General features: G+C 58.3%; 2 protein-coding genes across 6 annotated transcripts in view; one reads left to right on the top strand and one right to left on the bottom strand.

Annotated features, from left to right (window-relative positions):
- Positions 1-12277, top strand: part of Syn3 (synapsin III) — a 288914-nt gene that overhangs the window by 100419 nt on the left and 176218 nt on the right. For all 5 annotated transcript variants that reach the window (XM_023561243.2, XM_063255545.1, XM_005000137.4 and 2 more), the window contains exons 5-6: positions 1695-1851; positions 3824-3913. In XM_023561243.2, the coding sequence (XP_023417011.1) occupies positions 1695-1851; positions 3824-3913 (247 nt within the window). The remainder of the gene's footprint in view (positions 1-1694; positions 1852-3823; positions 3914-12277) is intronic.
- Positions 7417-12277, bottom strand: part of Timp3 (TIMP metallopeptidase inhibitor 3) — a 35650-nt gene continuing 30789 nt past the window's right edge. The window contains exons 3-5 of the mRNA XM_003462315.5: positions 10195-10306; positions 9677-9798; positions 7417-9016 (exon numbers count right to left, since the gene is read on the bottom strand). Of these exons, the coding sequence (XP_003462363.1) occupies positions 8819-9016; positions 9677-9798; positions 10195-10306 (432 nt within the window). The 3' untranslated portion in view covers positions 7417-8818. The remainder of the gene's footprint in view (positions 9017-9676; positions 9799-10194; positions 10307-12277) is intronic.

Genomic DNA, 12277 nt, shown 5'->3' with positions numbered 1-12277 from the left:
CAGTGCTGGTGAGACTGGGAGGAAGTGGGCCTTCTCACAGGAAACTGGGAATCTACCTCAAAAGGGGAGCGCATTTCTGAGAAGAGCTGCCCCCAGGGTCTGCGTCACAGAGGCTGTGGAGCGGCTGGCACGGTCGCCTGTGCAATCCTGGTGTGGGGAATCTGGGGAGCAGCCTACTGGGCAGTGCAGGTGACTTGTTGATGTAATTGTGAATCATCAGTCCACGGACTACCGTGTAGCAATCAGAAATTATGTTGACATTAAAGGACATGCTTGTACCGTAATATTCTGTGGAAAATTCCAAAGCTACAGTTACTAGAAAGCGTGAAACGCGTGAGTACGAATGTGGGTTGCGTACAGCAGAGCAGATGCTTGGGTCCAAATGTGCATGTGAAGGTTGTCGGGAATTTCCCAAGTTGTTTCCCTGAGTGTTTTGTTTACGCCTCTGCATAGTCCACGGGAGCTTTCGGTACTGCTTTTCGGTATTACGGATCAAATCTGCAATGGTTCTGCCGCAGCCAAGTGTCCTTCTCACCATGAGACCCCTGCTGGGGATTTGCACACTCCCCTCCTTCCTTCTCCTGTGTGTTGTTGTCATCCCATATCGGTCCCTCACCTGCGCAGCAACTGCCCAGCTCCACCCTGTGACAAGATGCCAGGGTCCCAGCGACCTCGGGGTGTGAGAGAGGAAGGTCGTGGTGAGCAAGAATTGAGCTCTCGCTGTTCTGCCCTGGACGGGTGCCTCCTTCCCATGGAGCGTCCTTTTAACTGGGGTTGAATTATTTGAAGTTGAGGACCCAGTGCCCAGTGCACAGGATGGACTGAGTGCGATGCATGTGCACACACACCTTGCACCAACAGTGGGGCTGGATGTTTGTGGGACTTAGAAATGAGGAGCCCAGAAATAGTCCAACCTTGGCGGTGTGGGTGAAGCAGCGTGTGACAGCCAGGAGTCGTGAGCAGGCCTGGAAAGCCCAGAGTCCCAAGGCAGCTCCCACCTGCCTGTGGGCGAGGGTCCCCAGCTGAGTGGTGAGGAAGCAGCCCAGAACCCTGACAGAGTCCCAGTGCAGTACCCGGTGCCCTCAAGCCGCTTACGGAGGCTGCTGCGTGGCAGGAGCAGGACACATTTGATCTGAAATGCACAGCAAATAAGCCAGGCATGGTGCCACACAGCTGTAATCCCAGCTCTCGGGGCTGAGGCAGGAGGCTCGTTGCAAGTTCGAGACTAGCCTGGGCTAGTAAGCTCCAGGCCAGCCTGAGCTGCACAGTGAAACCATGTCTCAAAAAAGACAAAAGATCACAAAACAGAAGAAGAAAGAAAAGTGCAGCAAAGAGGCCCTGCTCCAAAGTGGAGTGGGAGCCATCGGGCAGCCCCGGACCTGCCACCACCTGCTGTTCCACGTCAGGGTAGTGATCCGGAGCTGAGGGCAGCAGGTCCCCCGGCAGCTGTTCCCACCGCGGGACGCACACAGTTCACTTGGTGCCGGAAGCCGGCACAGTCCCCTCTGTTCCCTGAGCTGTAATTGACCCGTCTTTTTCTGATCACAATGAAGCTCGGTCAGTGCAGTAAATCCAGAAACCTGCCAGGGAGCACGCGGCATTTGTTTCCCACCTTCCTCAGTTGCACGTCCCCTTCTCCCTGAGCTGACCCCCAGGCGGCCAGCGAGTGACCCTGTTGACCCCTCTCTCGGCAGGTCCTTCAAGCCAGACTTCCTTCTGGTCCGCCAGCACGCCTACAGCATGGCGCTGGGGGAGGACTACCGCAGCCTGGTCATCGGCCTGCAATACGGGGGGCTGCCTGCCGTCAACTCGCTCTACTCCATCTACAACTTCTGCAGCAAGCCCTGGGTGGTAGGTGCCTGGCCAGGCCGGCCGGAGGGGTGGGAGGCCGCAGGGACCCTTTCCCAGCCAGCTCCAAATTGAATTTAAGCCACTTGGGCCTGGGATTCTCTTGGAACTGTTGCTTAACAGAATTTATGCAATAACACCGCCTAAGATTGGTCACAGAGAGCTACCGTATTGTGGAGCATGGCGCACACCACAGTGGGTGTTATTTATCATGCACTTGCTGCACACCAGTGCCCATGTAGGCGCTGTGGTGGGACAGAGCTGTCACCCCTCCATGGCGCAGAGAGGGCAGGTGAGCTTCATTGTGGCAGGGAACTTGTTGGGCCTTGGCCTTTCTCCCCGACCTCAGTGACAGGGTCTCTCCGCCTCTCACTGGTTTCAGGTTTCGCTTTGTTTCTGCCCAGATGGTACCTCGGGGAGACTTTTGCTAAAGAGCTGGCTCCTCTCCCTACACCCTGGAACCCCCAAAGGCTCCCCTGCACTTGGAGTGCGGTCCATCTCAGTCACTAGCGGGGCTTCTGCCACATGCACATGTCCTGGGGTTCTTCCCGTCCCAGCCCGGGGACGAGGGTGTGGCAGAGAACGAGCCAGGCCAGCGTCCCGCCCACCTGCCCTCGTATCCTGGCAAACAGGCACATGCGTGCTCTCACGCACGTCACACGTGTGCTGTGTCCTGTGGTACATGCCACAGGGGTGCCAGCTTCTTCCACCAGGAGCTGCACCCATGGCCAGCCTGCTGGGCCTCCCGAACTCCACTTTCTCGTTTAGGACACGGGTCAGGAGCAGCGCCCCCAAGGGGTTTGTGTTCACACACGTGAAGTGCGCTTAGTTGTACAAAGGACACCCTTGATAAAGGGCGCTCGCTATCAGCGCCCTCCATGCCCTGCTGTGGGCACTGGGTATCTGCCGGTGTGCAGTGCTGATCTGTGATGTGGGCAACTGGTGACCCCTGACCATGCCAGTCCCCTCACTTTGCGTCCCGGGGCCACTGTTAGGACAGGTTCCCCAGCAGCCCATCCCCTGGACCCACTTGCTATCCTTCCTTCCCAGTGGACACTGAGCTCCTGGTCCAGCCTTTCAGCATTCTGGGGACTGTGATGTTCTGATGGGCCACCTGACCTCCAACCTCACTGCCTGCACGTCAGGCCACTCCTTCATGGCACACACACACACACACACACACACACACACACACACACACACACACGTAGGTCTCACCACACTCCTGGCATGTGCTCCTTTTCTTAGGTCTTCTGCTCTGGGGAGCAGTCCCGACCCACCCCACACTTCCAGCAGCCTGACTGTCATCGGGCCTGGCTCGCCATGCCCCGCTGTCCCTCTAATAATCGAGCATGGTTGGGGGACACTTGGCAGTGAGGGTACAGGATCACCCGAGGCAGGAGGGTCCCTCATCATCTCTGTTTGCCAGTGAGGACCCTGGGTTGCCGACACCTGCAGTGACTTCCAATCAGCCACACAGGGCTCCCTCTCTGCAAAGAGGCATTGCAGGCAGAGCTAAGATGGACCCCACAAGGAATACTGCCGAGGATGTAGTAAGTGCTCATTAAATGCAGTTGAAAGCTGGGCATGGTGGTGCACTCCTGTAACCCTGGCACTCTGAGAGGCTAAGGAAGGAGGACTGAAAGGATTCCCCACCTTGGAAACTTAGCAACTTGACAGGACCCTGTAAGGCTGGGATTTGCAGACCCTAGTGCTGCAATCCCCAGGACTGCCATGGATCGAACAATCAGTGTGGTTAAGCTGAACCAGTGTTCCACATACTCAGGAGGTCGTGCAGGAATGGGGGAACACCAGGCAGAGGACAAATGTCAGGCCAGGGAAGCTGGCCTTCATCTAGCAGCAGGACCAGCTGCAGGTGCCCTGCCCACAACAGGAGGCAGGGTGTGGGAAGCCGGTCTAGCGTGGCTCCCCACAGAGGTGCTGTGGCCCACCGAGGTCTCCTCTCCCACCCCAGTTCTCCCAGCTCATCAAGATCTTCCACACCCTGGGCCCAGAGAAGTTCCCGCTGGTGGAGCAGACGTTTTTCCCCAACCACAAGCCAATGGTGAGTGTCCGCTTTCTGTGTCCTCTCCCGGTGCGGCGTGAGATCGGGTCTGGGTCTCTGGTCACTGTGGATGGAGAAGGTGGTCTCAGGGTCGCTGCTCCCTGAGCTGTGGGGAAGAGATCGGTGTCAGCTGGGGATGCCTGGCTTTGCTGGGCCAAGGCCTGCTCAGAGGACGTTCAGGGGAGCAGTTGGGCAAATGACAAAGGGGGACAGCATTTCCTGGGCCTTCGGAAACTGGTGGCAAATCAGAACAGTTTGGCCGGCCTGTGGAGTCAGAGGCCTGTTGATAAAGGCAGATGTTTTCGTGGATCCTTTCCGGGCTCTGGTTTCAGCTCATTTTAATTAAAATGGTGCCTTGTCTTTGTGTTGATTTCTGAGGGGCGCTGTGTTTGTGTGCTCTTGTTTTCTGACTCTGGAATGCACCCGAGGTTGTCTCAGGGACACTGGCGGCTCAGTGCAGGGTTTGTAGCTTGGCCTCTCATCCGGGAGACCTGGGTGTGGCAGGTTAACTTGGTCTTGTTGAGTGCAGTAGAGGGCTCCTTGCCCAGCAGGAAGCTGTGCAGAGGTCTTCGGGCAGCAGGAAGCAGCCAGCAGCGTGTGTGTGTGTGTGTGTGTGTGTGTGTGTGTGTGTGTGTGTGTGTCCAAGGGACACAGGGATGTGGGCCTGGACATCCAGGGAATCTGGGACGTGGTCGCACACAGGCATCCTGCAGTCCCGGCAGGCGACTATGCCTGCCTGCAGGGTCAAAGCTCAGGCTGCGGAGCCTGACAGTGCTGTTTGGGGTGTTGACGGCTGAGCTGCAGGAAGGGAGCAGTCTCAACAGGTGCGGATCCTGTGACAGTCACAGAATCCAGCCTGTGCTGGTGGCGTCCGAAGGACACGTGCAAAGGTCAGCATTTGCCAACAAAGCACCCCTATGATGGTGAGAACTCAGCGTTTACTCTCAGACCAGCCTGAGTCGGAAACCACCTCTGAGTTCTCTTCTCCTTCACCACCTTCCTCTGTTTGCTCAGATGTGCCACACGCAGATGGGACAGCCTCACTGGGCCATTGAGACTCCCTGTGACCGTGTGTGTGATGTCGCGCCTGGCTTGTGACCGGGGTCACAGCGGCACACCTCTCGGAGGCGAAAGCTGTAATGGGGAACATTGTCAAGGGAGGGCTGATGGCTGTGTGTGTCCTGTGCCAGGCGACAGGCCTGGCTGGGGACTCTGGGCAGGGCTCGTCTGTCATCCGGGGTCCTCAGGAGTCCCTGGCACTCCTGACCAGGCTAAGCTCCATCCAGAGTTTCTAGCAGGCTGCAATATCCAGGGCTGCCACCTGCAAGCCTCCCTCCTAATGTCACCAGGGCGGGATTCTCAGGAAGCAAACAAGGAGGCCGAGTCAGGGCCCCAGCCTGGGGAGCTGTACCACCTGGGGTGGGCACAGAGGCCCAGGATCGGCAGAGCTGGAGGAACCCTGGCCGCAGTCAGGCAGCAGAGGCAAGGCCAGGAAATGAGGCTGCCACCCTGAAGTTCCTCCCGCCCGTGCGCAGTGGCATGGGTGGAGGGCTTATCCAGGGCCTGGGGCGGGCAGGACAGAGCCATGCCCCCTGCCCTCCTCAGGGCAACCAGGATACAATGAGGCAAGAGACGGCGCAGTGTATGATAGAAATAAAACCACTTTACTGTTTAGAATAAAGGACACACTATAAAAAGTGAACACTATGCAATATTACAGGACAATGTACATTCACAGAATATAAAATTCATAAATAACATGGAGGAAAACTGTAAACAGTGCTACAGAATTTAGCAACAAATACATTCCTTCTAGATAGGGTTTCTCTGGTTGGTTTGTCTCCATCGCTCCTTGGTTCCGGCACCATAGCCTGGCTGGAAGGAAATGTGGGGCCTGGGAGCCCCCAGAAGCCTTCCCCCGACAGCGGACATCTCCAAGCTCTTCCTCTCAACCACAAACAGCCCGTTTCAAAGTGGCCGACCCCCACCCGCCGCTGTGACCTCGTTCGCTGTGCTTCTACTGTTAGGTTTGACACTGCTTTTGTCTGATGCAGGTACTTTAGTGATCTGGTTGCTTTAGGTAGCCAGGAGCCACACTCCAGTGCATTGTGGGATTGCACTGCTGACCACCATGCACAAGATGAGAGGAAGGGCCTGGGGCAGGGTGGGGTGGTGTCCCCCAGGGCACCAGCACCTCCCAGAAAAGCTAGCCAAAGACGGTGCTCATAAGCCATCGCTGTCATCAGGAGGCTCGTCTGGGGCTGGGGCTGGTAAGGCACGGGGCCTGGGCGTCACCTTTCAGCCATTGCAGACCGCTGGCCTGGCAGACGCGCGCCCAGGAGTATGGCTTCCTTGATTAGAGGCAGCAGAGATGTCCAGAGGAAGCAAAGAGGACTTGGGATCTCGGTTCTCATGGCCCTGGACTTTGATGAAATCTGGCTTCCCGATCAAGTGAAAAGAAAGCGTGGGGAGGGGGAGAGGAGCGGGGAGCCCGTGTCCCAGGCCAGCTGATGCAGGACCAGGACAGCCCCTTCCTACCAGGGCAATACCTGGGATTCTTCCAGGAGCAGGAGGCCGGAAGAGTCTCAAGTCCTTCCCGTGCCCAGACCTGCCAGTCCCACTGCCCGCCCGGGTCGAGTCTTTTACCCTCCAGTCCCACCGTGGAATTTGATTCAGGAAGATGGCAGCCTGTGGGTATCGCTTGTCTTCTCTTAGACACAACGTACGCATACACAACCTACACATGACACAAGATTTAGCAAAATAAAACATTCATGATAGGATTACAATACAGAAGTGTCTCAGCTACATAAATGTCTTTCAATTACACAGTAAGTGAACAGGTGAAATAAACAAAGCTGTAGCTTATAGAAAGCTGGAAAGACCCTCGGTGCCCGGGACCTCGCCCGGGGCCTGCCAGTCGGCAGCGCTTGGTTCCGCTGGCTGTTTACTCCGCAGTCTGGAAGCTTCAGGCACCTCGTGCCACAAGTGCCTTCCTGTGTGACCGGGGCAGGGCATGGCCAGGTGCCTCAGGGAGAGGCCCTGGTGCCCGTGGGGGGAGATCGCTTGTGTGGGTCGGGCAAAGCTCCGTCGTGCAGACTCGGAGGTTGAAACACAGCGGATCCCAGGCTCCGGGTCTGGGCTCACCCCTGAACTCCTGCGGCGTGGACTGGAGCTCCTTCTGCTCCCACCACCCTTACAGGCCGCACCCACCTCCCTGGCCCGGTGCAGACCACAGGGAAGTGAGCAGGTCCTGGGACCCGTCCTGAAGAGCCGAGGCCAGGGGTCCCTGGCCTGGTGTGTGTCTGTCTCTGTAACTCACCTGCGTCTTTTTCTGTGCCACTTCAGTTGGCAGCTCTGTGTCCTAACACAGCATGAACTGAAGATCTGAGCACTAAGAGAAGCACCCAAACTCTAAGAAAAGGGACACAGAGCAGTGGTGTTGACGGTCACCATCCTGTTACCCCCAGCTCTGTAACATACACACTGTCACTCTCAGCATCTCACTGTGACACTAAAACTTAATTTTATTTATAGGATTTATATTATAGTTTTATTTCCAAAAAAAAAACACAACAAAACCCTACAGTTGATTGCAGAGCCAGAACTCCCCAGTGACCACCCTCGTCACTCCACAGGGTGAGGGCTTCAGGAGGTGGCGTCACCAACCAGGGTGCTGGGAAGGGGAGCAGGCTGTCCCCAATCGGGGACAGGACGGCCTTCCAGCTGGGGCAGGACCCTGGGCTGTCCCTCCTGTATGAAGTCCCCAGCCCAAAGTAACTGTCACCTGCCGTCTGCCAAGCCAGAGAGCAGTAAAGTAAAAGCCCCCAAAGGTGACGCAGGAGAAAAGGAGGTCAGAGGGGCCCAGGTAACGGGACAAGAGGGTGCCGAGGGTATTCAGAATCTCAGTCTTTAATTAAAATGAAAAAGTCAACTCGGAATGTCATGGTTTTCTTCCAACAAGCAACAGCAACAAAATAGAAGAGATTAAACTATTGGTGTATTTAACAGCATTGAATAGAATTCTGTGTCCTGTAGAAAATTAGCTTATGTCCCCACGCACGTAGGTGTATGCAGGTGTGGGTGCAGACACATCCCGGGGGTGCAGAGGTGCATGGTGCCCCCGTGTCTCTCCCTTTCACACAGAGGTGGCCCCCTCAGGGCAGCGGAGGCTCTCAGGGAGGGACACGGGAGAGGAAAGACACCGGTCTCAGCCTCTCGCTGAGCTGCCGCCCAGCCTCAGACGGATGTTTATGTCTTGACAGCGCTGTGCTTCCGGCCTGAGCTCACCCCAGACTCGCATAGCCGGGGACTGCGCTGTGCCCCGTCAACCCTCGCCTGCAGCCTGCTCCTCCCCTCCCCGCGCCGACCTGCAGGCAGACACGGACAGGCCCTCCGGGGACATGCAGCAGCATCTCCCCGGGTACCAGCTCTTCCGCCTACCTGGAATCTAACTGTTGGCTGGCCCAGACTGGCCTGGAAGCGGTGGGCTTCAGCAATTTCCTGTCTGCATCCTCTAGGTGCTGGCTGGGGAGGGGAGGACATGGCAGGAAGAGGAGGAGCAGTGACAGGGGCCCGAGAGGATAGATTTTTTGATTTTTGTTTTCCTAAAAAAATATAGATTATATATCACAAGGAAGAGGCATCTACATTCCTCATTCTTTCCGGCAGGAAGCCAGAGATTCCCAGGGTGAGAACGGCGATGTCAGAAGCAAAGAGAGAAGGCTGGGGCGGGGCCCGGAGGACAGCTCCAGATCTCCTCCCTGGACAGCACAGACTTCTCCTTAAGTGTCCCAAGTGCTAAATTTGCAAGAAAACAGGCACTAATTTCATTGTCATCATCTGGGAAGAGTTAGTGTCCGAGGGGAGCTCAGCGGGGAGGGGGGGCGCGGCCGGCGGCCGGGCTCAGGGGTCTGTGGCGTTGATGACGCTCTTGTCCGGGGGCGCCCAGCCCCGGTACCAGCTGCAGTAGCCGCCCTTCTGCCGGATGCAGGCGTAGTGTTTGGACTGGTAGCCGGGGTAGCCGAAGTTGGAGAGCATGTCGGTCCACAGGCACTCGTTCTTGGAGGTCACAAAGCAGGGCAGGTAGTAGCAGGATTTGATCTGCAACGAGTCCCACCCAGTGGTCAGCAGACTGCACGGTGGCCCAGGCCTGGCGCTGCCTGCCTGGGATTCAGGCCCTGGGACCGCTGCAGGGGCGCCCACCCCATCCGTCTCAGCATGGTAAGAGGAGCTCACATTGCCTGAGCTGCACTGTAAGTCTGTGTGATTCCCTTGAAGTCTCCCTCTCAGAGATGAAAACACAAAGGCTCAGAGAGGTTTGGTAACTGGCTCCAGGTCACACAGCTGGCAGCATCAGACTAGATGCAGGGGTGGGGGGACCTGCGCCGCTATAGAGAGTTGAGGAACCAGCGAGGCTAAAGCATCACCCTTGGAGTCCAGCACCCCGGGCTGGAAGTCAGCCTCGGCCACCGAGGGCTTGGGGACTTAGACTGAGTCTCTGTTTATCTGTTTATCTGGGGGTCCTGGTCATTCAAGCACACGAGGGTGTTGTGAGGATTGAGGGCTTGGGGCTGCTTGAGGATGGGCCATTTCTAGCCCTGGTACCCGCAGCCTGGGCCAGCCTGCCAGCTGCTGCCAGGGTGAGGGCTCCCGGGGCTGCCTGGCAGGACTTGTCATGAGGACCCTTATCTGGCACCGCTCGGACACTGGGGGCCGCAGCAGGCCCCACCCCAGGGCACCGCCGCCCGCCGGCCGGCTCACCTTGCAGTTGCAGCCCAGGTGGTAGCGGTAGTTGAGTCCTTTGCGCTGCGACAGGGTGAGCTGGTCCCACCGCTCCACGAAGTTGCAGAGCCCCGTGTACATCTTGCCGTCGTAGACACGGCCTGGGGAAGGAGAAAGCCAGCAGGTCACATCCCCTGCTTGGGGAGGCCGGCAGTCCCCACCCGTGCCTCCACCTGACGTGACCCTCCTGACCCCTGCTGGCTGGAGTAGTGGCCCATTTCCCGGGGGCAGTGAAGTGGGAGATGACCAGGTTTCCCCTTCACCATGCTGAGCACCCACAGACGGGTCGCTCCTGAGGGCAGGGCAGCCCACCTCTGCTCACCTACAGAAAAGCGAGGGATCCCCAAGCCAGGAGGCCACAGGGCGGGCAACGTGGAGACGGAGCCCAGGCCCTCGCAGGCAGGACAGGCGCACGGCCCGCGTTCTCTGTGCTCAGTGCTGCTGGGCGGCCACACCTCACCATGCCTGGGCGGTGCCGCCGCGGCCCAGGGCCTCACCTGTCAGCAGGTACTGGTACTTATTGACCTCCAGCTTCAGGCCGCAGAGGCTCTCGGACGCCTCCGTGTGGATGTACTGTACGTGTGGCATCTTGGTGAAACCTCGGTACATCTGCGGGCAGAGGGCGGGTGTCGGGAGCAAGCACAGGCCTAGAGGGCACCACCGTCTGCTCCAAAGGAGCCAGCCTCCCCTGTTCACGCCAAGACCCCAGAGGGGAGCCCTCCTGTCCCTCCAGCGGTGCCCCAGCTGCAGGGTCCTTAAACCCCAGCACCGCTCCAGAACCCCAGGGGCGCTGCTGTGGTGGGGTCCCTCTCCTTGTTCCCCTTGGGCCATAGAGCACAGGCACTTTGTGCCTGAGGCCACAAAGGTGGCACACAGCAGAGCAGGGTCACACACCTGGGCCAAGGGTCCCTGCTCCTACCCACAGCCGTACAGGTCGGCAAAGGCCATTTCCATCTCCGGCCCTTGCAGCTCTGTTCTGTGTCTGCTCAGAGTTCTGGTGTGTCACTATTGAGTGACACACAGGCCCTGGCCCACCAATGCAGCGGGTTTGACCTCCTGAGCTTGCACGGTGCTGTGGCACCTAAGCGTGATCCAGGCCTCAGTGGACCTGAACTGCAGGGGCCTCCAGGTCTGCTCCACAGGCCTGTCCCAGAGCATGGCCTCTCGAGTCCCTGGCTTGTGCAGTTAACTTGCTATGATGATGCGCACAGAGCATGCTGCGTCTCATCCATGCCCCCGTCCAGTCTAATGGGCGGTATCCTCATCTTTGAAGTGTCGGGGTGGGTTGTGGCATCACGAAGCTGTCTGCTGGATGCAGAGAGTCAAGGAGTCTCTGCCCTGCTCAAGGGTGCAGCAGTCCTGCTTCCACCTGCTGGGAGGCTTGGCGTGGCTTCAGGGCCCTCATAGTAAGGAAGGGTGCCGCAGGCCCCAGCCACTGACAAGCCACGTGGAAAGTCACCTAACCTTTCCAGACCCCAGGGAAATACATGACCTACAATAGTACCTGGCACACAGCAGCCAGTGTGTACCGGAAAATTAGCTTAAAACCACTTATTCCCAAATTCAGACGGGCAGACTGGGAGGGCTTGAGCCAGCCAGGTGGGGCCCTCGAGGGCAAGCAGGGCTCCTCCTCCAGCAGACTCCGTCTGCCTAGGTCCCTTTCATGGTATCCAAATGAGGTCCTAGGAAGCTGACTGCCAGGGTAGGGGACACATCAAGTGGGGAAGTTGTCCCTCAGCCTGGCCCATCAGGCATTTCATGTGAAGAACCTGACCCTGGTGCAGCTCTCCATGGGGTGCACATCAAGAGGTCTCCACAGGCCACTCGAGCCATGGGGACCCTGAGTGCCACCTCAGACACCCCGAGCACGATTCAGTCCTTCTCAGACAGCATGGCTGCTCCCTGGCAGGGTCCCGAAGAGGCTGATGGGAGCTGCAGGCTGGGGAAGAGGAGGGCCATTACCAGACCTGGGGCTCAAGGCTCTGGAGCTCCCAGCCTGAGGAGACCTGCTAGGGCCCTGAGGGCAGGGCCGGAGGAGCTGTTCTGTCCAGTCAGGACCTTAAAAGCACGTGACCAAGACATGTTCCCTGGGATCCTCCAGGGACCAGCTGGGACATGGTGTCCCCCACGTGCTGTCCCCACAGCCTGCCTGAGAACATGTGTCCACTGCACAAACAACAGTTCCTGCGGAGTGGACGGCTTTCCCATGGCCCCAGTGGGAGATAAGGTCCACAGATTAGAGCAGCCAGTTCTGGAAACTTCCATCATTGCTACAGCCCAGCCCAGCCTGGGCCCCGGCTGATCTCTGCGTCTGGTTTGCAACATGCGCCCTGTCCACCCTGCCACAGCGCACCCCAGGTGCAGCCTAGGCCGGGCCGGGGAGAAGAGGGAGGGGGAGGTGGCTGGCTGTGGCCAGCTGCTCTGAGCTCCCCCAGCCCTGCCTGGGGGAGCCCCATAGGACTTTCTGCGGTCAGGCGCTCTAACCCCTGGGAACAGAGCCCCCATGGGCCAGGGCCAAGCTCCTTCCCTTGGCCGCGCCAGCCCAGAGCTTTCCGCCCGCACTGATTCTTTTGAGACAGA

This window comes from Cavia porcellus, unplaced genomic scaffold, assembly GCF_034190915.1.
Source record: "Cavia porcellus strain 051 isolate PalLab524CR breed Dunkin Hartley unplaced genomic scaffold, mCavPor4.1 scaffold_8, whole genome shotgun sequence".
NCBI classification, from domain to species: domain Eukaryota; kingdom Metazoa; phylum Chordata; class Mammalia; order Rodentia; family Caviidae; genus Cavia; species Cavia porcellus.
This window is presented reverse-complemented; position numbering and strand designations above follow the sequence as displayed.